This window comes from Perissodus microlepis, chromosome 6 (assembly GCF_051167445.1).
Source record: "Perissodus microlepis isolate ML-2025 ecotype Zambia chromosome 6, ASM5116744v1, whole genome shotgun sequence".
NCBI lineage: Eukaryota > Metazoa > Chordata > Actinopteri > Cichliformes > Cichlidae > Perissodus > Perissodus microlepis.
In genome coordinates, this window is record NC_140466.1 from 31,598,703 (window position 1) to 31,621,771 (window position 23,069).

At 40.2% G+C, this 23,069-nt stretch overlaps 2 protein-coding genes across 2 annotated transcripts in view; one reads left to right on the top strand and one right to left on the bottom strand.

The window, feature by feature from the left end:
• LOC146385993 (parvalbumin-7-like) overlaps nt 1-23,069 on the bottom strand; it is a 49,253-nt gene that overhangs the window by 11,927 nt on the left and 14,257 nt on the right. The gene's annotated exons all lie outside the window — the stretch shown is intronic.
• The window catches only part of ncf4 (neutrophil cytosolic factor 4), a 36,752-nt gene continuing 24,466 nt past the window's right edge, over nt 10,784-23,069 (top strand). Inside the window, exons 1-5 of the mRNA XM_084932003.1 lie at nt 10,784-11,195; nt 11,508-11,592; nt 11,705-11,864; nt 20,370-20,440; nt 21,107-21,234. Coding sequence (XP_084788129.1) covers nt 11,164-11,195; nt 11,508-11,592; nt 11,705-11,864; nt 20,370-20,440; nt 21,107-21,234 — 476 coding nt within the window. The 5' untranslated portion in view covers nt 10,784-11,163. The remainder of the gene's footprint in view (nt 11,196-11,507; nt 11,593-11,704; nt 11,865-20,369; nt 20,441-21,106; nt 21,235-23,069) is intronic.

A 23,069-nucleotide genomic window follows, 5' to 3' on the forward strand; every position in this document is an offset into this window, starting at 1 on the left:
CGGCAGCCAGTTAAAGATACGAAGGGGGTTTTTTTGGGGTTTTTTTACTGCAGAGATTTTCATTATGAGCATTAAATGAGATTTCGTCCCTGGGAGTTCATGGTTGATTATACCACACTGCCAAGGTATTAGGCTTTCAACATCAAATATTCATTCTCTGCAAATTTTGTGTGGAAGAGAAAGCTGGAAATTACAGCACATTTTAAGCCTTAATAATGACTTGCTAATTACAGGTTTTAATAATCGAACACCTCTATGGTTAGATTTTACTGTTGGCTGTTAGTAATAGTAATGTCTGCCATGGTTTCCAGTGTAAAATTCAGGCACAAAATGTAGTAATGTTATGATATATTCAACTGCGGCTGACACTGTGACTTATAGTATTGTTACTATAGTTACTAATTAAAGAACAAAAATAGCAACAAAAAATGTAAACATTTTAAATGTAAAAGACTACCAAGCATAAAAAGGGAAAATAAAATGCGACTCTGTTCCTTCATGTCCTGCGCTGACCCTCTGTTCTGTCCTGAGACACTCTTAGATTTCGCCTCTCTATTGAGTTACCCTCTCGTCAGCACTTTCCAGCATTGTAGAAGAATGGGAAAGGGAGGAGTGAGTTGGTGAGGACAACATGCTGGACGGATTTGTAGTTGGTGGGGGTGGAGAACGGTCAGGAAGGGAGGATAGAGAAAGACACTGAGATACACAAAGAAGAATTTGCAGCTTGTTCATGAGATCTCTACAGTCTTGGTTTATTATTAGACTTGTCAAAGGTTTTTGACAGTGTCAGCCAAAACATCCTTGATAGAAATATGGCTTCACAGTGTTTACAACTTAGTAAAGAAAAGTCTGTAGCTAATAACAAAGATGATTAAAATAGAATTAACCTACTTTTTGGACTACAGTGGTCCCTTGTTTATGGCGGGAGTTACATTCTAAAAATAACCAACGATAGGTGAAATCCACGAAGTAGCCAACTTAATTTTTTGCAATAATTATAGATGTTTTAAGGCTGTAAAACCCCTCACTACACACTTTACACACTTTTCTCAGACAGGCATGAACATTTCCACACTTTTCTTTCTTGTTCAAACAAGTTCAAACCTTCATAGAAAAATAGGTACAGTATTATAGAATAAAACCAAATGCACCCGCGGTTGCCTTTGACGGTGTAAAATGTTTCGTCAAAATTTGTGTTTTTTGTTGGGGGGGGGGAAACCTACAAACATCCAGTACAGCACTTCGGAGTCACACTGCTAGCAATTGAAGATTCGTGTAAATTTGAAAAGCTGAACGAATTCTGTACTGTACAGGAGACACGGCACGAGATCGATTGACAATGGTCTACAGCCAGTCAGGACGCAGAACACAATGCGCTGTAAAAGACAACAAAACCCCAAACAAACAAACAAAAAACCATGCAAAATTGCGCAAAAAAAATCAGTGAAACAGACAAGCTGCGAAAGTTGAGCCAAGTTATAGCGAGTGACCACTGTACATGAGTCCAACTACTTCTACTGCTCTCTTTGAATGGCCTACAGGGGTCTGCAAAAATATGCTTTTTTTATTTTTGCTGATGATACGGCTTTTTATTTCACATCCATACCTAATTTGAATTGGCGGACTTTCCTCAGTAGGTAGTCTCTTTATGGACCCACTTTCCCAATCAGTTCAATTCAGTTTTATTTACAGTTGTGGTCAGAAATTTACATACAGTATGGGCATGAATGTTGACTCTGTAATGACTTAAAAACACATGAACTAGGTGCACAAGTTTGAATTTATTTTGGGTTTTCTGTAATACACAGGGTCAAAAGATTCTACAATGTCTTTAAACTGGGCAAGACAAAGGCTTAGTAACTTCTCATTAGTGATGACGACTGAATACAACTGGTACTTTCTCTTTGTCAGCATAAAAATGATTTGTTTGAGAGCATTCATTGGATTGACCAGTACACAGAACAATGGGAAAGTCCAAGGATCTAAGATCCAAGAAGAAGAACTGTAGATTTTCACATGTTGGCGAAGTCTCTTGGAACCGTTTCTTTACAAATCCAGATTCCTGGATCATCAGTTCATCAGTTCAAACAATTGTACTTTAAGTACAAGTTGATTCAGATTCAGGAACAACTCTTTAACCACTAAGGCTCAGGCCTGTCATGCACTAGAAACTGCTGCCACACCAGCATTACTGTTGACATTAAAGTAAGTTTCACATCAGCATAGACTGAAAGGTTGCCCACCAAGAAAAAAGCCCCGGCTCCAAAATTGATAGTTTCACGCTCAACTGAAATTTGAGGTTGACCACACGGACAAGTCAAATGCCTTCTAGAGAAAGGTTGAAAGAGAGACTGAACTATTCTGTCATGATGACAAAAGATATGTTTGGAGGAGTAAAGCTGAAGCTTTCAAAACTAATAACATTGTACTAGCTGTCAAGCATGCTGGTATTAGCATCATGCTCTAGGACTGTTTTGCTGCCAGTACTGGTACATTGCATAAAGTGGATGGAGTAATGAAGAAGGAGAAGTATCTCCAAATGTTTCAACTTCACCTCAAATCGGCAGTTAGACGGTTGAAACGTGGACACAATTGGGTGTTTCAACAGGCCAATGATCCCAGATATGCACCATATTTTTCATTTGTGATGTCCATGTCTCGCTCTGAACTGGAGATTGCTATACGTGCATTTATTTCCTCATGCTTGGACTATTGTAACTCACTGGTTATGTGTCTAAGCAAAAGGTTCTCTGGATCGTCTGCAGGTTGTGCAAAACGCTGCAGCTAGGCTTTTGACAAAATCCTCTAAGTATTCACATGTGACACCGTTGCTATCTGGGCTACACTAGCTTCCTGTTGAATTCAGAGTCCATTTTAAGATCCTGGTCTTGACTAATAGAGCTTTGCATGGACCAGCCTACATCTCTGATATGCTACAGCCCTATGTCCCTAGTAGGTCCCTGAGGTCATCTGATCAGGGCTTACTTATTATAAAACAGACTAAGATGAGAACTGGTGATAGAGCTTTTGCCACTGTGGCCCCGAGACTGTGGAACTCTTTCCCCCAAACCGTAAGACTGTGGACTCAGTAGTTGTTTCAAAAACAACTAAAACCTCACCTTTTTAAACTGCTTCTGGTTAATTTTTGCCTGTTTTATATTGTCTGGTTTACCTTTTTGTGGCTTTTTATCTTATGTACAGCACTTTGTGACTCTGTCTAGAAAGGTGCTATATAAATAAAATGCTATTTATTTTATTTATTTATGTGTAATTATGTGTTATATGTACGCTAACTGATGACTTCTTTATTGTGTTTGGGATTTTAGATTATCCCCAAATGAAATGAAAGTGCAATAAATGAAGACCAAGAGTTTGAAGGCACAAATTGGGTTATAATGGAGTGTGATTACTGCCAGAGAGAGTTACATAAATACAGTGTAGGCTGAAGAGACACTCGTGTTAATAAACTGTTTAATTGGCCAAGACAGCTTAACACTGAAGTGAAAATAGGCAATGGGAAAAAAAACAGGGTGACTGCTATACAAGAAAGTAGATTTAGAAATAGATAAATGATGTAGACACACATCAAACTGAAAATAGAGAGAATGTGAGAAAGATAGTGACAGACAGACAGAGGGAGTAAGAGGAATTAAATTTGTTTTTAATCACCAACTTGCTATTCAGCAGCAGGTGGCATATGACATCGTGGCAGGGGTCGCTACAAGCCACAGCTGTCTATGTGAATAAGTGTGTATGAGTGGTATTGATATCAGTGGGGCATCCCTTGTCTACTTAACCAAAGATTAGCAGATATTGGCCCTAAAAATAAACACAGGGGAACCCGGTGTGCTTACTGATCAGGGGTGGAGCTGGAGAATATCGGACGTTTCACTTGTACAGTCGGGACTCAAAGGCCTCGTTCGCTCAAGAAGAAATAGCATCTTACTCACTTGCAGAGTGTGGAAGCATGTCTTTTAACACAACTGCTAGAAGAACAGATGCGTTTGGGGGTGATATCTGTTCATTTACTCCCTGGATTCACAAATGAAACCCCAACAAAATTAAAGCTGCTGTGACGAGTAACTCCGTATTAATGGATCAGATAATTTCATCCATGTAAGAATCACAAGAAGTAACAGATAACGAATACCCGACTCTGCAGTTCCTCTCAGCAGAACAGAGCACCATTGAATCTGTTTCTTCTCTCTCATCACTCTCATTAAGCAGCACCGGTAGTTTTAGTGAACTGCTACACTGCTTTCACAAGAATATTGCAGGCAAAATAAGTGACTAACCAATGAACTTACTGAACAATCGAGTTGGTTAGTACTGCACTGTAATACATTTTCTTGAGAGGAGCAAAACTCTAATGTTTAGTTAATGTTAGTGTTCCTCCGTGTCGGCATGGGGCATCATATCACTGTTTTGTGTTTAATTGGAGATTAAGTATTGGAACCACGCCTCCAAACACGCTCTTTCCAGTTCCCATCTTTATAGGTTCCCCCAGTTCTCCACCCTCCCTCCCCTTTTCTGTTCTTTAACGTCTTCACTTCTATTTAGTGCATGGGGATCTGCCAGGCCCGGGAGCCGTCGCCAGTCGCCTTCGAGGCCTTCCCCAAACCGCAGCTCATTTCATGTCCAAGCGTTCACCTTTACTTACTAAAATGCTGTCAAACGTAAAATGAGGATGTGGGCCCAGCCAGTGAATAGCAACTCCTGGGTTATAGATAACGGTATCACAGCTTATCTGCTTCACCCGCTGAGTGTCCATCAGGTCGATAACATTGATTATAAGAAACTGCTTTTAATGTGATGTAAACTGCTTCAAGCTCAAGCAGATTTCTTAGACTCCGTCTCAAATATATAAAACTTGACATGGAAACTGACTCAATTTTGACCTGTGAGGTTTGCAGATCTTCGTGTCCACTTGTTTGCGCTTGACTGCAGCGATGCTCGAAACCTTGTCAGTTCAGCTCAGGCCAAAATGCACAGTAGAGTGGGAGAAGGAAGGCCCGCAGTTTTCCAATTGTGCACCACAGGCACCGGTTTTTGTGGTATATTTAGTTCTAATATTAGGGCCGGCATGTGTGGGAGTGTGTGGGAGATGGTGAGTTTTTAAAGGAATGCACCAAGTTCTTGGGAGGTTAGCCTGTTACTCAGCCAACCTGTTAAATAATGAGAAACCAAATTTTTCCATTATCTGAAAGATTCCAGTTAGTCATGCTCGTTGCTTATTACGTGCTATGTTTAGGGACGGTGGGTGACTAGCTTTGTGTCTATAATTACAACACTGGAACTCTAAAAAAGAGCTAAACCTAATCCTCACATCTCCTTTTTTTAATACTTACTGTTGCTGAAAACTGTGTGTCTTACTAATCTGACATTAGTTGAGTACAGTAATTACAAATATGCTGTCATTTTACGTTATTCAAAACAAGTGTTAACAAGTGGCCATTAAATTAGATCTGAAGTGAAAAACATTGATCATCCTGTTATCATGCAGCGCACCACTGAGAAGACTTTGATCCTGGCATTCATGCAGACATTGCGTTCACACCACCCACCTAACATCGCTGCAGAGCCTGTGTCTGTGTCGGTTCTCGGTCATCCAGGTCATGTTAATTTAAGGAACTAGGCGGTTAGGGACAACCCCCTCTAGGGTTTAAATACCTGGGACTCTCCACCTTTAGGTTTTACATCTGAAGAAGCCTCTTGGATGAGAGGTAAAACATCTTCATGAAACTTAGAGAAGTCCAGTCGCCTTCTTTTCCAGCTTCTGCAGACCATTTGCACTCCCTGTGGCACCGGCACTCACCAACAGCAGCAGCCTCCTCGAGCAGACAATGACTCCTGCAATGTCGCAGAACCTGCTCAGAGCTGCCTCAAAAACACAAAACAAACATGAGCCTATGATGTCGTTTTGACCTCTGAACTCCCCACATACAATATGAGCAACTGCAGCGTTTGCCAGAATACACAAGCCTGCTCCACTGAGGCTGTACTGGTCTACATACTGGTGCCACCAGAGGTCTTGTGTTCATGCACCGACAGGTCTGTTCTGACAACGTGGTGGAGATCTGCAGATTATTAGGAAGATGGTTTCAGTGTTGTTGGTGGTGGTGTCGATATCCAATATTTAGAATGTACACCTAGCATCAGAATGGGGAAGAAAGGTGATTTGAGTGATTTGAAACTTGGTGTGGTTGTTGTCTGAGTATTTGAGAAATTGCTGGTGCACTGGTATTTTCCCAACACAACCATCTGAGGTTTATAGCGTGCCACCATCGTGCTTGTGTGGCATTCCAGAGGTAGATTTTAGATTTCGGCTCAGAGTTTTCATCACACAAAACAAAGACTCAGCATTTAGGTTACTGCCCAGCTTCACCTCTTCCTCTTTCTGCTTTCCTAATGATGTTACCACGGCAACCAGCTGTCGACATGTCAAACACAATCTGGGTGCTGAGACTTTCTGTCAGCCCCCCTTCTTCTGTTTCTCTGTGTGTATACGTGTGCACTGGTACCTGTCAACTTAATGGCTTATTAGATGTCATCAACACTTTTTTACAGCGTGCTTGTGTTTCAAAGATATATTCCAAGGCCAGCATGCAATAAACTATATACAAACACTGTTACAGTACCCTCTTTTACAAGCGCACACACACATAGGGACACTCCTCCACTGACATGTATAAGCATTCCCAACAGCAAATTCACCCGGACACACGTACACTCAAATGCGCAGAACAGACTCCAGCAGCTGGCCTGACCTTGAAGATAAATACACCCTTGAAAAATGCTTCTGCAATTCATGGCTGGTGGTGGTGTGTTATACGAGCAGTGTTTCAAAGGATCCATCTCGGGCTGCGTGAAAATAGATATGGAGTCAATATGTGATGCACTCACACACACACACACATGCACACACACATCCATCTGTGCACCACTGTGTTTCTATCTTTTTCTCTCATGCGCACAAGGTCACTGTATTACACTCGATTTCTTGCACAAATCATAATTTTTTTCCATTTTCTCTCACTCTCCCGATCGTTCTTTCTTGTAGTTGAGTATTTTGCTGTTTGCACACTAATAATCTAAGTGTAACTGAATCACATGACTGCTGTCAACCATTAATGCAAACACTTTAGTCTCTGTGAAAACACTGCCTCAGTGCAAACACCCTCAGCACACACTGTTTGATTTACTAAAGCATGCAACTGCTCCAATCTCTTTTGTCAATCTGAGCATGTAGATTTGCCACTAATCTGCTGATTTAGGTCTTGTGATTCACTGTGCTGGCTTAAGGCAGATGTTGTTTCTTTGTGTGCAGCTGTCCAGCTATAAACAAGTGCTGAGCTTGGATATAACTGTAAAAAAATCCTTCCGAGTAACGAGTATGTGAAAGTCATCAGTTAGTCAATAACTTTCGTGGCATCTTGAGCACTTAGAAAACCATTTTAGACTGGACGGTAAATCAGTTCGTTTTTTGTTTCTATCCAACTCCCACACATTAACAACTGCACTGACATCTAGTGTTTGAAGCTTTAATAACCCCATATTTAATGTTTGAACTGTTCAAAACATTTTATTGCACAATTATGTCCCTTCATTGGAATGTCAGCGTCACTAGCTGCTGCCTTTATTGACTTATGAATGTCAGTAACGAGAGACACCCGACAGGTGAACGCTGAATAAAGTGTGTGTGCATGAGATAATATGTGAGAGAAAAACTGACTAAATAGGTGGTGGAGAAAGCTTGTGTCCTGAACACACCTTAAAGAACAATGACTGTTCTGATCTCACCATTATGCTTCTCAGTCAAAAGACAACAAGAGCCTTTGTAAGAGGCTTTGTACACATGCACTGTGTACATATGCACAGTGTACACATGCAGTCGTTATTACTGTAAATAGCTCTTTCTGGTAGGTATTTGTTCTCAGTTAAAACACTTTACTGTACATGTAAAAATCTCTGTTTGACATCCTAATTTATTATCTGATGGCAAAATGCGGTCAGCAAAAATGACCAGTCATTCACGTCACTTAAAGATTTTTTAATTTTTCTTTTTTTTCTGTCTAATTTATGTCAGCTAAATTTAAACGGTGTCTCTCAAAAATCAAAGTTCCCTGTATCAGGGTTTTACACAGTATGAAAGGCCGGATAAATGACACTGTTATTTGAAAGGTGCTGCTCTGAGAAAAGTTGGAGGAATTTGGCATTTTTCAGCTCGTTGTTTTGGTTTTTCTCCTTTTGTTTTGACGCCATAATGCAATGGTTACAACAGTAATTGATGAAACACAGAGACATGCTACTTCAGCTTTCTCCTACAGTCCAACATCCCTGGTTAACCTGTTGGAGTATAAATGAGGTGTGCATGTGAGCATGAATGGTTGCCCGTCTCTCTGTGTTAGCTCGTTGATAGACTGACGACCTGCTCGGGGTTTATCCCACCTCTCGTCCTCTGACAGCAGCCAGCTCTCCTTTCCGGCACCCTGAACTGAAGCGGCAGAAGAAAATGAATAAATGGTTGGATGGATGGAGATTTCTCAGGTTTTTATTTCACGTTTTCAGTCATTACGTAGTTTTATTTTCACTTGCTTTTTAAACTTTGGATTCACTGGCTAGGTTTAAGAAAAGATTGTGCTTTCTTTCAACACTTTATCTTAAAAAAGTGATGCTTAAGGCTACTCAGTGTATTTAAATGTGGAACTAAGGAGTCCTTTACTTGCATTTGTATAATAATAATGATGACAAGTTGGAAGTGAGATCATCGCACATCTAAAGATATCTTCTGCGTATCTGTGAGACGCCATTATGATGTAGTTCTTTTAGTAGCTAAAGAGCCAGATATTTCTCTCCGAGGTAAAATGAGAATGGATATTCAGCTTTATTGAGTCTGTTCCATTTGAAAATAGCTAATTACCACATTATGACAGCTTTATGGAGTTATAATATGCCAGTGCTGGGTTTACAGATTGTTCTACAGAACCATCAAGCATAAAAATGCCATCTAATACACACTGACACCAGTGGCAGTTGTACTGCAGGTATATTATTCTGAGCTAAATGACAAAAGTGAGAGGGGTCCTGCTCGGAGACCATCTGTGTACCCTGTAATCTGCCTTCTGTGTACCTCGGGTATTAAATGTTAACCCATGTTTGGCCTTTGCCTCAAAACTTCCTGTTTTTTTTATTTTAAATAACAGAGAAAATAATACGTGTGGTTACAGTTAAACATGCTGGCAGTTCAATGATTATTGATCACTTGTACTTAACTGTGACTCTGGGCTTAAACTGAGATATAGCAGATGCAAAGGTCTGGTGGAGCAGACCTGACAGGGCAGGTAAACTTATGGCATGTTCACTGAGTATCAGAGTACATTCACAAGTTTTCAGATGTCTTATTCAGCTTAGGTTATATAGAGATGTGTGCTGTTTATTTCTTTTTCAACACTGATTTAAAGAGTGTTGAACTACAGGAATATTTGTAAACAAATCCTTTATCCATTATATTATCAATAAATTGAAGGTCAAAAATATGTTTACTCGATGTTTCATGGTTAAACACAACTGAAAATTGTATTCAGTGGTCAGCATTTGCAGTTAACTATAGACATACAGGATGGCAGTGGAAATCGGACCTATTTAGTTTGCACAGATGCGGTGCAGTGTGTCCAACAAGGCTATCACTACTGATGAGGCCTCTTACTTGGTCACAGGAATCTTGCTAATCAGTTCAAGTTATTTATTGTTATTTTAACTTCCTGGTGGTGGATGTGGCTGGTTGTACATATACTCTGAGGAAGTGTTTCAAAAATAAACCATGAAAGGGACAAAATCCTGAGAAATGCTTGGGGAGTCCCAGTGCTTCTTGTAAACCACACAGTTCTATTTTAAAATCTGCCACCGAAACTGGTTTACAGAAGGGGAGCGGCACCTTAAAACTCAAACACACACACAAAATGAAACTTATTTATAGCTGAAAATATATATACATAACATATGTATAATGTATATTATTCAGTGCATGTTACTGGTGAGAGTCTTTTGAGGGGTGCTCAAGGACACAAAATTCGTTCAGCTAGTAGCAATCATATTGCATTTTAGTATGATTTTCTGCGCATTGTAACGTCACAACATCAAGAAAGCTTCAACTGTCTCCAGGATGTTACAGTGCACACACACACACACACAAACACACACACACACACACACACACACACACACACACACACACACACACACACACACACACACACACACATTACATAGCGTCAAAAACATAATTTGGGAGTGCCGATGCATTGCCAGCTGCCAGCCAAGGATCTGATGTCCTTTGTTATTTTAGTCGTTGTCCTTAACCTCCACCTTATCCTTTTGAAAGAAAAACCGTTTTCTTGAGGTTTGAGCCATGAAGCAAAAAACATTTGCAAACAGTATATTGCACTATATACTGTTTCCAAGGATTGGATCCTAGAATCGCCCCTGGCGCACATTCAGAAACTATAGAAATTCGAAACCTGCTGATTAATAATTCTGCTTGCAATTTACAACTTATATTGAAAAAGAAAGAAAGTAAAAAAGAAACCGAGATCAGCTCTCGCAACGTGCGCGATGCCCTGCCAGTGCAAAGAAGCGTGAAGTGTGTCGCACATGCTGGGTTCATGGAGTACTTGCTTGTAAAGTGTGTAAACACAGGCACAGTGCGATCAAACAGATGGAGCACATTTACGATGGCTTTGAAGGACCGAAAAATCCAGTACGAAAGGCTGTACACCACAGATATCTAAACGCTCACTAAATCACATCTAAGTCCGCATACGGTTATTTTCTGCTTGAGTGTTTGAGTTTTTACCCTTATGCGTTTTTGTTTCCAGTGAAATTTACGCTTTTACCACATGCCCGCCCGCACTACCTGTTGCTGGTGGATTGTCAGCTGATGACGCCTGTGCGTGTGTGTGTCTGTGTGTGTGCAGTGAGACTTCCCCACACATCTGTGGCCAAACGCGCGCACCCGTCTGCTGATCTTTTTTTAAGGAACTTTCGCTTCCTGTTGCTTTTCTCCGCAGTATTGCGCTTGTCAGTTTGAAAGTCAGTCAGCCTGTGGTGTGTGTGAAAAGTGCTTTGTTCACTAGCAGCTTTAAAGTTTCTTCTGCGTTCATCATCATGTCTCTGCCGCAGCAGTTACGCGACCAAAGGTGAGTCTGTCTACAGGTGACAGGTTAGAGTCGGTGAGCCGATGTTTTGCGCACAGACTGGCTGCGAAGTTCATTTCTGATTGCTGGTGAATAATTTTAACATATCTAATTTGATCTAAAAAGACCAAACTAAATCAAGATCAGCATGTTTTATGGTTGTTTTACTCATACAGCACAGCTGTCATCATGTTAAAAACAAAACCTTTTTAATTGTAGATTATGTTTTTAATTGTTTGCTTGTGTGTGTGTGTGTGTGTGTAAGTTTTTCTTTGTGTCATTTTTGTCTTAAATGATCTGGTCTTGTTGCTTTAGTGACTTTGATCAGCTCCCTCTCAACATCCCAATCAGCGCCACCATTGCTGATATCGAGGAGATTAAAGGCTTCATCGACTACTTTGTAAGCATTAAAAAAACTAAAGGGCTGAGATGTTTTTCACTGAGACTGGCTCAGAATACCAGGCTCAGCTGTTTCTTTTTCTCTTTCATTCATGCCTCCGTTTCTCTCTCAGAGGTTCGTGATTGAGGTGAAGACTAAAGGAGAGAGTAAGTACCTAATCTACAGGAGGTACCGGGAATTTTTCAACCTCCACCAGATCCTCGAGGCCAGGTACTCTCCAGAAAACCTGGCCAAACTGGGCCCAAACACCTGCATCTTGCCTCCTCTTCCAGGTGTGTGTGTGGGTGTGCACTGTTGATCGTCAGTGGCATGCACGGTGCAAGATTTCATGTCGCTCAAATATGCGCTTGTTAGTGTCCGGCTGCTGGCAGATTGGTTGTTATGCCCTCTGAAGCTTATCTAAATCTTTTCAGGCATGCCTCGTACTCGGACTATGTCAACAGTCACAGCTTCTGATTTTCAGTCTTGCTAAATTGCTTTTCTGAATTGCATGGTATGTGCTGTGATTCCCACCATGGCAGAAATGGCCCACATAAGAGCTGGTGGGTTCACCTAACTCAAGACAAACAGACTGAATTTGAATATGTTCCCTAAAAGTCAAACAATAGTTTGGTCTAGTGTGAAATATTGTACTGAGTGTGGGAAAATGGTATCTACTGTAATGGTTAGTTTCAGTTTAGCTGTGTCAAAGTTACACAAAGGGAACTCCTACTGGATCCTTCCTGTATTGTCGCTCCATAACCTTACATGCTTGCATGCTTATTCTCCTCCATGCATAGGAGAGCAGGTTCACAGAGTCACCTGACTGAATTTCCTCTCTGTCTCCGGAAGAACTGAAACCCCTCTGAATACTCTTTACTAAATGCATACGGCTGCTGTGTTTGTTGCTGTGCTTACATTTTGTTGTTTTGATTTTGTTTTTCTCATGTATTCAGGGGGAGATTGAGACATAATTGGATGCCTTTAGTGAATTAATATTGATATTATAAAGAATAAAAACTGTTGCGTCCCTTAAAGATTTGATTAGGTTTGGTGGGAGCTCACTTCTATTCAAATCCGATTCTATTTAAGCCACAAGAGCTTAGTTATAGCACACTTTAGGCACCCATTGCTGCATAATAATGTGAAGCATGAGTGCTCCAAATGCTGCATTTACAATCCTCTTTCTCCACCGAGACATCCGCAGAAAGAAGATTGAGATCTACTTTTGTTCAGCTGAAGTAAAATGGGTTTAGAATGAAGTTTATATTCTACCAAACCCAGTGAACCTTATTGTGCTTTTTCTTTTATTCGCGCTCGCATCTTTAGACATACTTGAAGCATTTACTGTCATGTTATATGGCTAAATGTCAAAAATCCAGCATTACAGCCCAGCAGGTATCATAGTGCCCCTACAAGGTCAGTTTAAACCAAACCACACATCAGAGGACAGTAATACCTTTAATCCACAACAATTGACATTCAGATTAGTCAGGAAAGAGCATATGGAAAGAAGGGCAGATGAATGCCACGGGCAAAATACAGAGACTAACTTGAAGAGAGAAGGGAAAGAAGAGCAAAATTGAAGGGGAAGATTTTGAGAGGCAGTAGGAAGAGGGTTATTTATTCATTCATCCATTTCCAGGGGCTTCAGGTATGTAGCAGCCGACGGAGCAGAGAAACCCAAGCACCCTTTTTGTAGTAATCAGTGACTTGTATGCTGAAGCACCAGCTGGGGGATACAATTGCTCCATCGTGACCACTTTTGTCCCTGGATTATCTGTGTAAATCGTGCCGGGAACAAATCTAAACTCAGCAGAGCAGGACATCGACTCACTTTAGCATGCTAGTTAGCTGCAGGTTGATACCGAGGTTTTTCTTACTGATGGAATATACTGACTTGACTGATTTCATCATGATTTGGTGACTTTAAAACAGCCATTTTAAACAAGCGTTGCATCCCTACCATTACTGAAATTAAAAGTACAGCCAAACATTCTGCTAGCTTGTGCTTAAACTATACATGCTAGTTTGTACTCAAGGTTAATGGGCTCTTTGCTATGATGGCAAAGATGGTGCATTTCTTATGTTATCACTGAAGTTCTTGAAAACTCCTATCATGGCTTCACTTAACTGGAGTATTATCACTGTTACTTTACTTCTTAAATGCTGTCAAAATGAAAACTACCATCTTAAACAGACCTTATAAAGACTACAACTGTAAAAGTATTTTGAAACATCCATACCTTATGCCTAGAGTTTTATATTGAGTCGCTTCTTGCTGGGCACTTAAGTGTCTGTGAACAGAACTTTCCTTTTGAAGGGAGGCTTAATCATATAAGTAGAAATAAGAAAGAAGTTCAACCAACAGAGTGCATCTAGACAGTTAACAATCTGGAAGAAAAGTCACTTTCCACTGCAAATGAGCTGCTGTCGAAGAAGATTAAGCTCTGGATGAAATGCCTGTACTGGCCACAATGAAACAAAAACTTTAAATTAGGAAAAGTTGGTAAGTGTGATAATGAGTCAACTACTGAAGTGCTTTTTAGAGCTCAGTGACAGGCAGAGAAGACGGAGGTATGTGAATCCCGTTTCTAACCCACCTAGTTTTTAATATACAGTAGTTAATGAAGGTTTTAATTTGATCAATTTTGACAGCATTGATGAAAAGACAGGGTTATACTAGCAGGGCACGCAGATCTCTACTAAAACCCAACAGTCTGATAGTCATTTGTTAAAAAATAATGTAAAAGATTGGTTAATTAAGTTCCTACTCTAGCGTTCACCTGCCCATATTTATATAATTCCGTAAATACATCATCTAGTGGTCCGAACACAAGAATTATTGAGCAGTAAGCTAACAGGCTTCAGAGTTCCCACTGTGGTGTAATTTTTTTCTTTACATGAGAGGACACCCATCGCCTCCAACTCATGTAGCTGCTGCTGCTGGCAGGTGCTGGAGCCGGCTGTAGCTGTGGCTGGAATCCAGGGCCTCAAGCCTTTATCACAAGCACTGTTTGATCATTCTAACACCAAGTAAGCCTGCCATTTTTGGATGATATCTGTTAGCTGCCAAGTTTACATTTGACTCTTTGGTCCAAAATGCAGCAACACAGATGGTTCTTTAGCATAGTGTCAGTTACACTGCTGCCAGCTCCAAGTTAACATTTAGTCAACAAAAACATTTAGTTAGACCTAGCTAACCTCGTTACAGTAGTCCCAAAAGGTTGATCTGTTTATCTGGATGTAGCGTTTTCAGTGGGAGGAGTGTTTCGTCACTGATCCAAGTGACTTCCTCCGTATCAGCTGACTGCAGGTTTCCCCAACCAATGACTGGAACTAGCCCACTGAATGAACATTGGGCTATGAGATCAGTTCCTTGATCTCACAGCCCAATGTTCATTGAGAGAAACGTTTCGTCATGTTTCGTCACGTTTCGTCACTCATCCTTCGTGATTGAAGAAGTCACTTGGATGAGCGACGAAACGTTTCTCCCACTTTTGTGATTTACTTACCTAGATGATTGAGCATGCATCAAGGCCCGTTACAGGAGATCTGGTGATTCTTTGGTAACGTTAAAACACCCATTTTGAACAAGTGGTCTTCCAAAATTGCCAATATTAATGGATTAGTCCAAAAAGGTTATACATGTTGTGCTTTAGGGAGAATTTGATCAGATGAAAGCATACCGACCAATCAAAAGACTAGCTGACATGGGGACTGCAGCCCTGCAGATGTAATTTCAAATTGTCTCTGAGATCTTTAAGAGCTGGGAGCCCATCTTGTTCAATCTGGTGTGACTGTATCATAAAGAAATATCCAGAATCCAACCCTTTATCAGGATCTACACCAAAATTAGAATTAATAGGTTCTTCTTTCCAATCCCACCTAACAAATTTCATTGAAAAACTGGCTCAGTAGTTTTTCTGTAGTCATGCTAAGAGACAGACAAACATGCCAAAGCAATCACACTCTGCACTGCTATTCACCTTGATGATGGATGTAAGGTAAAATAATCATAAGCACAGAGACTTGAGATAAAATATTGTAATGTGAAAGCCAAAGTATATTCAGGCCTCAGTCACTGTTTGTGCTGCTGTGTGGCTGTGTCTGTCCTCATCTGCTCTGTGGCTTTGGCTTTATTCAGCTCATTGTTTCCCCATAAGTCTGTCTGTCTGGGAGGCGGCGTCAGTGTCTGTATTGATTATCAGTGGCTGGAAACCAACATGTGCACCAATAAAAGCCTGAGGGCTTTGAATGGGCGGCTCGGAGCATTGATTTAAGAAGGATGAGGACAGACAGAGGTGATTGTTTTGTGTGTAGATTACAAATAGATTACAGATTTATTTCTGTGGATTCACAGGCTTTAGCTTGGTTATTAACTTGTCATTGTCATTATTAAACATTATATTTACTTGGCAAAATGGCTCTGTCTCATCATTAGAACTACTAGTCACATTATAGTTGCAGTTTTCCTTTGATTCAATTTAAAATACAAAACTAAAGTAAAAATGCATTTAAACTAGCCTATAAAAGTGAGCCATTGAGGACCTGCACAAAAACTAAAAAGTCTGCATGTAAGGAAACACAAGTTGAGATGGGTACTGGACAGCTGGTTAATGGCACAAAAAAACAACCCAAAATTAATACCGTACATGGTGGTGGGATGTTGTTGGTATTGAAGTGGGACACTACAGTAAATTAAAGTCAGGGGAAAAAGTTGATCAAATACACTTTGGTGGCCATTTGCCTCAGGTTGAGACATAGTGGGGGTGTCCAAATTCATGGGCTGCATCCTCCCGAGGCCGCATTTGTAGGCTGATTACGTCACAGCGATGCAACGAAGGCTGTCCAAATTTGTAGACTCCTCCGAATGCAGCCGACAAATGCGTCCTCCCTTTCCCCAAATTTGAAGGATGGGTCAGGTGTATCCTTCGTGGCCCACCATATCCCAGAATTCATAGCACAGCCCAGCCAATTCCGGTTTTCAACAATGGCGGCCGCTACTAAGTTTTAATATTACTCTTATTACTCTTTCTGGGTCCCAAAATACACTTTTAACATAAAAATGTGTAAACTTAAAATATCTGCTGAGTTTATCAAGATATCACATATTTGCAAAAGTGCTCCGACGTTTTCGGAGACGTCTGTTACCAACCAGCTCGATAGCTAGCCGGGAAACTCCCGGCAAATCATTGTCAGATCACTGCGGACGTTCGCTACTCAGGTTAAACGTGATATGTAAGTCACTTAGATAACCTGAAAATGTTATTGTTTGGCTGTTTTTCAGTGTTTTATTTGTTTGTGAATAAATCAGTCTGGCAGAGATTAAAGGTATTAGATTAGATTAGATAAAATAAAACTTCCCTCGGGTGGGTTCCTCCTTGGTTTTCATTCAGCTGAATAAACATCAAACAGAAAACTGATTAAACAGAAGTGTGAGATGGTCAAGAATTTACGTCTGTGTCCTGTTATATTTTAGATAGCAAGGAGCAGACGGCCGAGTTTATTGAACTCCACCAAGACATCGGTGACGCAAATCTGAAGGCTAGACCGTAAAATTTCACAGCTGTTTACCTATGAATTTGGACACCCCTACTGTCACTTCAGCTCTTCTTTGATTCTGTGTTTAGCTATGTACAAAGCGCTAATGTTGCCATGCTAGCATGCTAACATACTCATAGTTGCAATGCTAAAATGCTCATGTTCAGCGGGTGCAGTGTTTTCCATCATTATCATTTTAGCTATTTTTGTGTTATTTTGCTAGCTTTGCTGATTACTACAAAACTGAAAGCATATGTCATGTTGATCGGGATGCCATTAATATTTCTAAAATGTCCCCATAAACTACTGAAGTATCACTGAAACTGCATCATATCCTTTATAGGCCAGATTCACCACTCAAATGCCCCAGACAATTATTTAACAGGATAAAAAAAGAGGGCTGAAGGAGCCATAACTACACTTTCAGTATTTACTGGAACATAAAAAAGCCTACGGTCAAATCTAAATAAACCACTTAAAAGTTTACTGAGCTTGACCCCTCATGATGTGAGGAAAAAAAATATTTTTTCCTCCAACACAAGCCATCTTTAAAAGGGGTATAAGCTGTGTCTACTGCAGTATTTTAGCTGGTTTGTAAAATTATTATTATTTAAATTATTATTTAAAAATATTTTTAAAGTGTAACTTTACTGGCTTTTAAATATTAGGGGGAAAAAGCCTTCATTAGCTACACATTAAGAACCAGTGGAAACTTTTACTGATCTTGTGTATTTTAGAGGTGCTGTCTTATAACTAGAGCCAAATCCTATGCAATCCATTAAAACCAGGCTCTTACTCTCTGATTTCTTAATTCTCCTGTGTGTCCTGCTTAAAGGGTTTCTTTCTTGTTCTTTCTTTCTTAACCTTTTTGGGCAGAGTAGTATTCAGAATGCTTTCCTGTTCCCTCAGCTAATGTCAAGGTCATTATAAATAATTATAAATCACTATGATCAACCTACCAAATTACAGCTGCTTAAGTCATATGTTTGATTTCTTATTAAAAAGCAAGAAGGCTTTTACTAAAAACACTCTATAGTAAAAATTTTACTATTTTACAATTTGTTGTAACATGTACGGCCATATCTCGCAATGCCAGCTGCTATATCGGGAAAGTTCTACTTTTCTACAAACTCTGATTTAACATCTGCCACTGAGGAGTCTGTTGGATAATATTAGATCTGATGGGTTTAATTGCAGTGCCAGATCTCATCAGGATGGGAAGGGAATAAGAAAGACAGGGGAGAGAGTGAAGAGAGACAGGCGAGGATGGAAAAAAAAGACAGCTGAAAAGGATAGAGGTCTGTCTTTTCAAATAAAGCTATTCTCATTAATGAGACGTAAATAATCTTTCAGTATCATGTGTGTGCGTTTCTTTGTTTCTTACTTGTGAACTTGGTGCTATGTTATGCTTTTCTATCTTAAATGTTGATTTCTGAGTCATACGTGGAGCTATAAATTCAAGGTCAAAGGAGCATTTAGGTGAGTGGATGGGTGACTGATTCATCAGTGAGTGAGTAAATGAATGAACTTGTGTCTGCGAGTGATTGAGTGAGTTATCGTGCTCCACAGTGAATGAGACAAGGGAAATTGAGTGAAGAGAGAGGGCTGAGGGTCATTAAGACTGTGCTAAATTTGATTTAACAGCAGGGTTAGATGGCCTTGGATGAATTGGTGGGGCCCGATTTAGACTGTTAGGAGTCTGTGCTGTGCCTCATAATTTTTTTTGACTGGACGTAATGTGATATTAGGAAGAGTAATATGCTATTTTCACAATCTTTTGAAGTAAGGAGCATTTGCCTTGTTTAGGACAGGATAAATGTGTTAGCTGTCTAACACATTGACATATGAGTTGGGCTACACCCGTAATCGTTGAATTAAGGTGTTTTCAGTCCCACAGATAAAAGAAGTATAAAATCAAGCGCCTAGCGATGCAGTCTGCCTGCATGAACATTTGCCCAGCTGTACGTAGTGTTATTGCTAAATGAATGAGTTTGGGAATCACAGCAACTCGGCAATGAAGCGGCAGGTCACCTAAAGTTACAGAGCGAGTTTTACTAGCAATTTGCTAACACGCTACTTTAAAACTGTGTTTAGCATCAGACAAGTGCTGCCGGTTTTTACAGAGTGACAAGATTATATGTAATAGGTGGGAACAAAGTGCAACTGACCCTGTTACATATGTATTTCTGGGCATTCCTTTCTTAAAGTGCGGAATGTAATTAGGAAAATATTTAAATCATATACACAAAAGGATTTACTAACATCCGCAACGCGCAGTTTGCTGCTAATTGCAATGGTATTTAAAGCCAAAAAAGCATGCCTGATAATGAAATGAAATGACTGTTCCTGTGTTTAAGAAACAGCGCATCTTTTGTAGAACTAACCACATTGTTGAGCGCTATTTGGTACTACTTTGCTCTGTTTTGTAAATCTGGCCTATGGTGTGTAAAAGTCACCGACGCTCTGCTGACACAATAACTGCAGATTTCCAAACCTCCTCTGGCTGCATGAATTGCCATGAAACTTAAGGACATTTTCTCCCAAATACATTAGCTTAACTTAACTTGAAGTTGTGTTTGTGATTGAAAAAATTTACCATTGCTAACATGCTAAACCAAGTTGTGTAACATAAAAAAACCCCTGAACTTAAAACTTATACTTGCGACACACGTTCATCTAAACACTTTCAGTCTTTGTGAGTTCGAGCAAGTAAGGAGCTAATGTTACCACATAATCTTCATATATGTACCTTATCACCTTGTCAGTCGGTTGGCCTATCTGAATGAAACTTTGCACAAACATTGTCACACAATCAGCATTTATACACCGTATATGTTTATAAAAATGACTTATTTTGAATCCCAATCCTTTTTTGTGTTTTTTGAGTGTTTGCACTCACTGCTAAGGACATAAGCAGAAAGGCACAACAATATATGCTAGTAAATATAAATTACCTAGATTATACTTAACTGGGTTTTATATAGTACCTGCATGCATTTCCCTGGTTTTTGGTGTTAAAAACTGAACACAATCATCAAGTTAAAATTAATAATTGACATTTACAGGCTCTTGGTGTTTAAGTGTACTAGAGCATCAACGGTATCGGAGCATGCTTACATGCTTGTTTTGTTTACAAAAAACAGCTGTATTGTAAACATACGTATGCATGTCCTCTATGTGAATGCATTTTTATGGCCCCTGTTCTCGAGTGTAATCTCACGTGTGCAGTCACTTTTTAAATGTGTTTTCTTTAGGAAAAATCTACCTCGGAAACAAAAAGGAGATTGCAGAGAGCAGAATCCCTGAACTCAACACGTACATGAAGGTAATCACATTTCATTTTTATGCACGGTGCCATCTCTTTTTAAAAATTTCCAACAGAGGAAAGAATTGTTGGCATGTTTGCCATCTTCTGCAGCGTGCAGTGCGGTAGCCTACAACGCAGTGGGCTGAACGATGCTGTAGGTGGATAAGCACTGACTCGGATATTTCAGCAGTAGTTTGCAGATCGAGCTCAACATGTAGGCGTTGCTGCTCTCTTCTCTTTGCTCTGCCCTGTGCCCACATCACGTCTGACTGACTGTAGTTGTGGGACTTTTGACATGTTTCAGTGTTGCACCATCGCTAAAAACACGATCAGGTTCTCTTTCTCCTACTCACTCACTTCTCTTTTCTGCTCTACTCTCTTTTTTCCCGCAACCTACGTCGCTCCCTCTTTGCCACACTCTCTCGCCTTCACTCGCCTTACACTTCTCGCTTCATCTCCACTCCTTCTCTCCCACCACCCTGCATCTCCTTCTCCTCTTCCATCAAACTCCCACTCTCTTTACACCCCTTTTGTCTCTGTTGACGTCTCAATTCATCCACCCTGATTTCCCTCTTTTTACACCAGTCCTCATCTCCATCTTTCTTGCATGTCCTTATCGTTCATCCATTTTTTTTTACTTCACTCTTCCCTCATTCCATCTCTCTCTCTCTCTCTTATATCAAGAGGTTGCTGGGTTTGCCAACATGGGTGTTGCTAGACGAGGCTCTCAGGATGTTTTTCTACCAGACGGAACAGGACTCTGAGCATCAGCCGCGAGCCCTGAGGCGTCTCCGCCCGAATACCCGCAAAGTGTAAGTCCCACAGTTCCCCATGGTAACAAGCCAAAACACAGATTGACTCCTTTAACACCAAGTCAGACGTCACTATAAAGAAATTAGTTTTATATCAAAGGAGACACCAGTTACAAACATTTTTACTAGTATTTTGCTAGGTAAATGGGAAAGAAGTTCAGCGACTTAAACACACAAAGTCAGTACTTTGTTCGACCAACTTTATTCTTCAACACAGCCTGAGCTCTCTTAGGCAACCTTTCTTGTCATTTCTTTAAGCAATCTTCAGGAATAGTTCTTCGGGCTTCTTAAAGAACATTCAAAGCTCTCCTTTGGATTTTGGCTGCCTTTTTTTTTTTCTTTCTTTTGTGTTTCTGTGTGCTTTTTTTCATGTTTCTGATCCCACACTGCTTCAGTAATGTTGAGGTCCTGGCTCTGGGGAGGCCAGCCTATGACTGATGGTGTTCCAGTGTGAGTTTTCCAGGTATGCTTTTACTGCACAGGCATTGTGTTTGGGATAACGCTAAGAAATGAAGCTGCTGCCAATCAAATGCTTTCCCGATGGTATTGCATGGTGGATCAAGCTTTTCTGCATTCATAAATCTATTAGTTTTGATAGGATCCCCAACACTACTCCGTGAAATGCCGCCCCAAACCATGAGAGAGCCGTCATCCTGTTTTAGAGATGGCTGTTTGACACTCACTGTTGTACCCCTGTCTGGACCTTTTACATTTATATTCACAGCAATTTGAACAACAATTTTCAAATCTGGATTCATGACTCCATAAGACTTGTTGACCATCGATTTTCAATCCACTTCTTGTGTAATTTGGAATACTTTGGTCTTTCCTTCCCATTTCCCTTTCTTAGAAATGAATTCTTGACGGCCTCTCGTCCACTGAGACCATTTCTGATGAGGCTTTGGGGAACAGCAACTGATCAACTGGGTGATCAAGATGGGTCATTGCTTGATTTGACTTTCAGATAAATGGTCCGGTACATGGACTTGATTGACCAAAGAAGAACGTTTAGGCCTTGCAGTCTCACTCAAGTGTTCTCCTGTCAAAATATAAAGAAACGTGGGGCAGCCTGAGACTTTTGAACATTTCTCTAAGTACAAAGTATTTAACTGTGCAAAAGGTGTAGCCAGAGTGAATCAGGTTTAAAGTTGATGCATCTGCAAATAATGACAAAGGAGGGTAATTGCTGGCTTTGAAGGGCTTGCTTTCAAGGCATAAATACCTCTGAAAAAACTGGAAGGTTAAAATGTGGCTTTAATCTGTGAAATTTCAGAAGCATTTTGACTCTTCGAAAAGAAAAATGCCTCATTTAGCTTTGAAAAAAAATCTTTTTAGATGAATATAATTAAGATCAATCTAGTGCAATTTGTTCTCTTAAGGAACATGATTCCTCATCTCAAATAACTGTGCTTTGAAATTAAAATAATTACAGCAGACTGGATGCAGGTCTTGTATGAATTATATGAGCAGGCAAGATGAAGCTCCAGCAACATCATTTACCTCTCTGAAGATGGAGAGAGAAGAGAATACATTTCCCCCAAAAGCGTAAACCCAGGGGTGCAGATTTCCATAAATATTTAAACTGGTTTTTCTTGCTTGAAGCTATTAGCACTTCAGTGTCAATTCCCCCAGATGAGGTGCACAGGTTGAGGCAAATCTAGGTTCATTTTATGATACAGCTAATCTCATAAACTTGTGTTCTACTTTATGAGTAACTCCTGCAATCTTTGAATGTCTCATGGTCCTTAGACTTGACTTATGTAACTCCTCGTGGAGGATGAAAGGGAAAACATTTTCATGAATGTTCATCACAAAACTTTTTTAATTCGATAGCT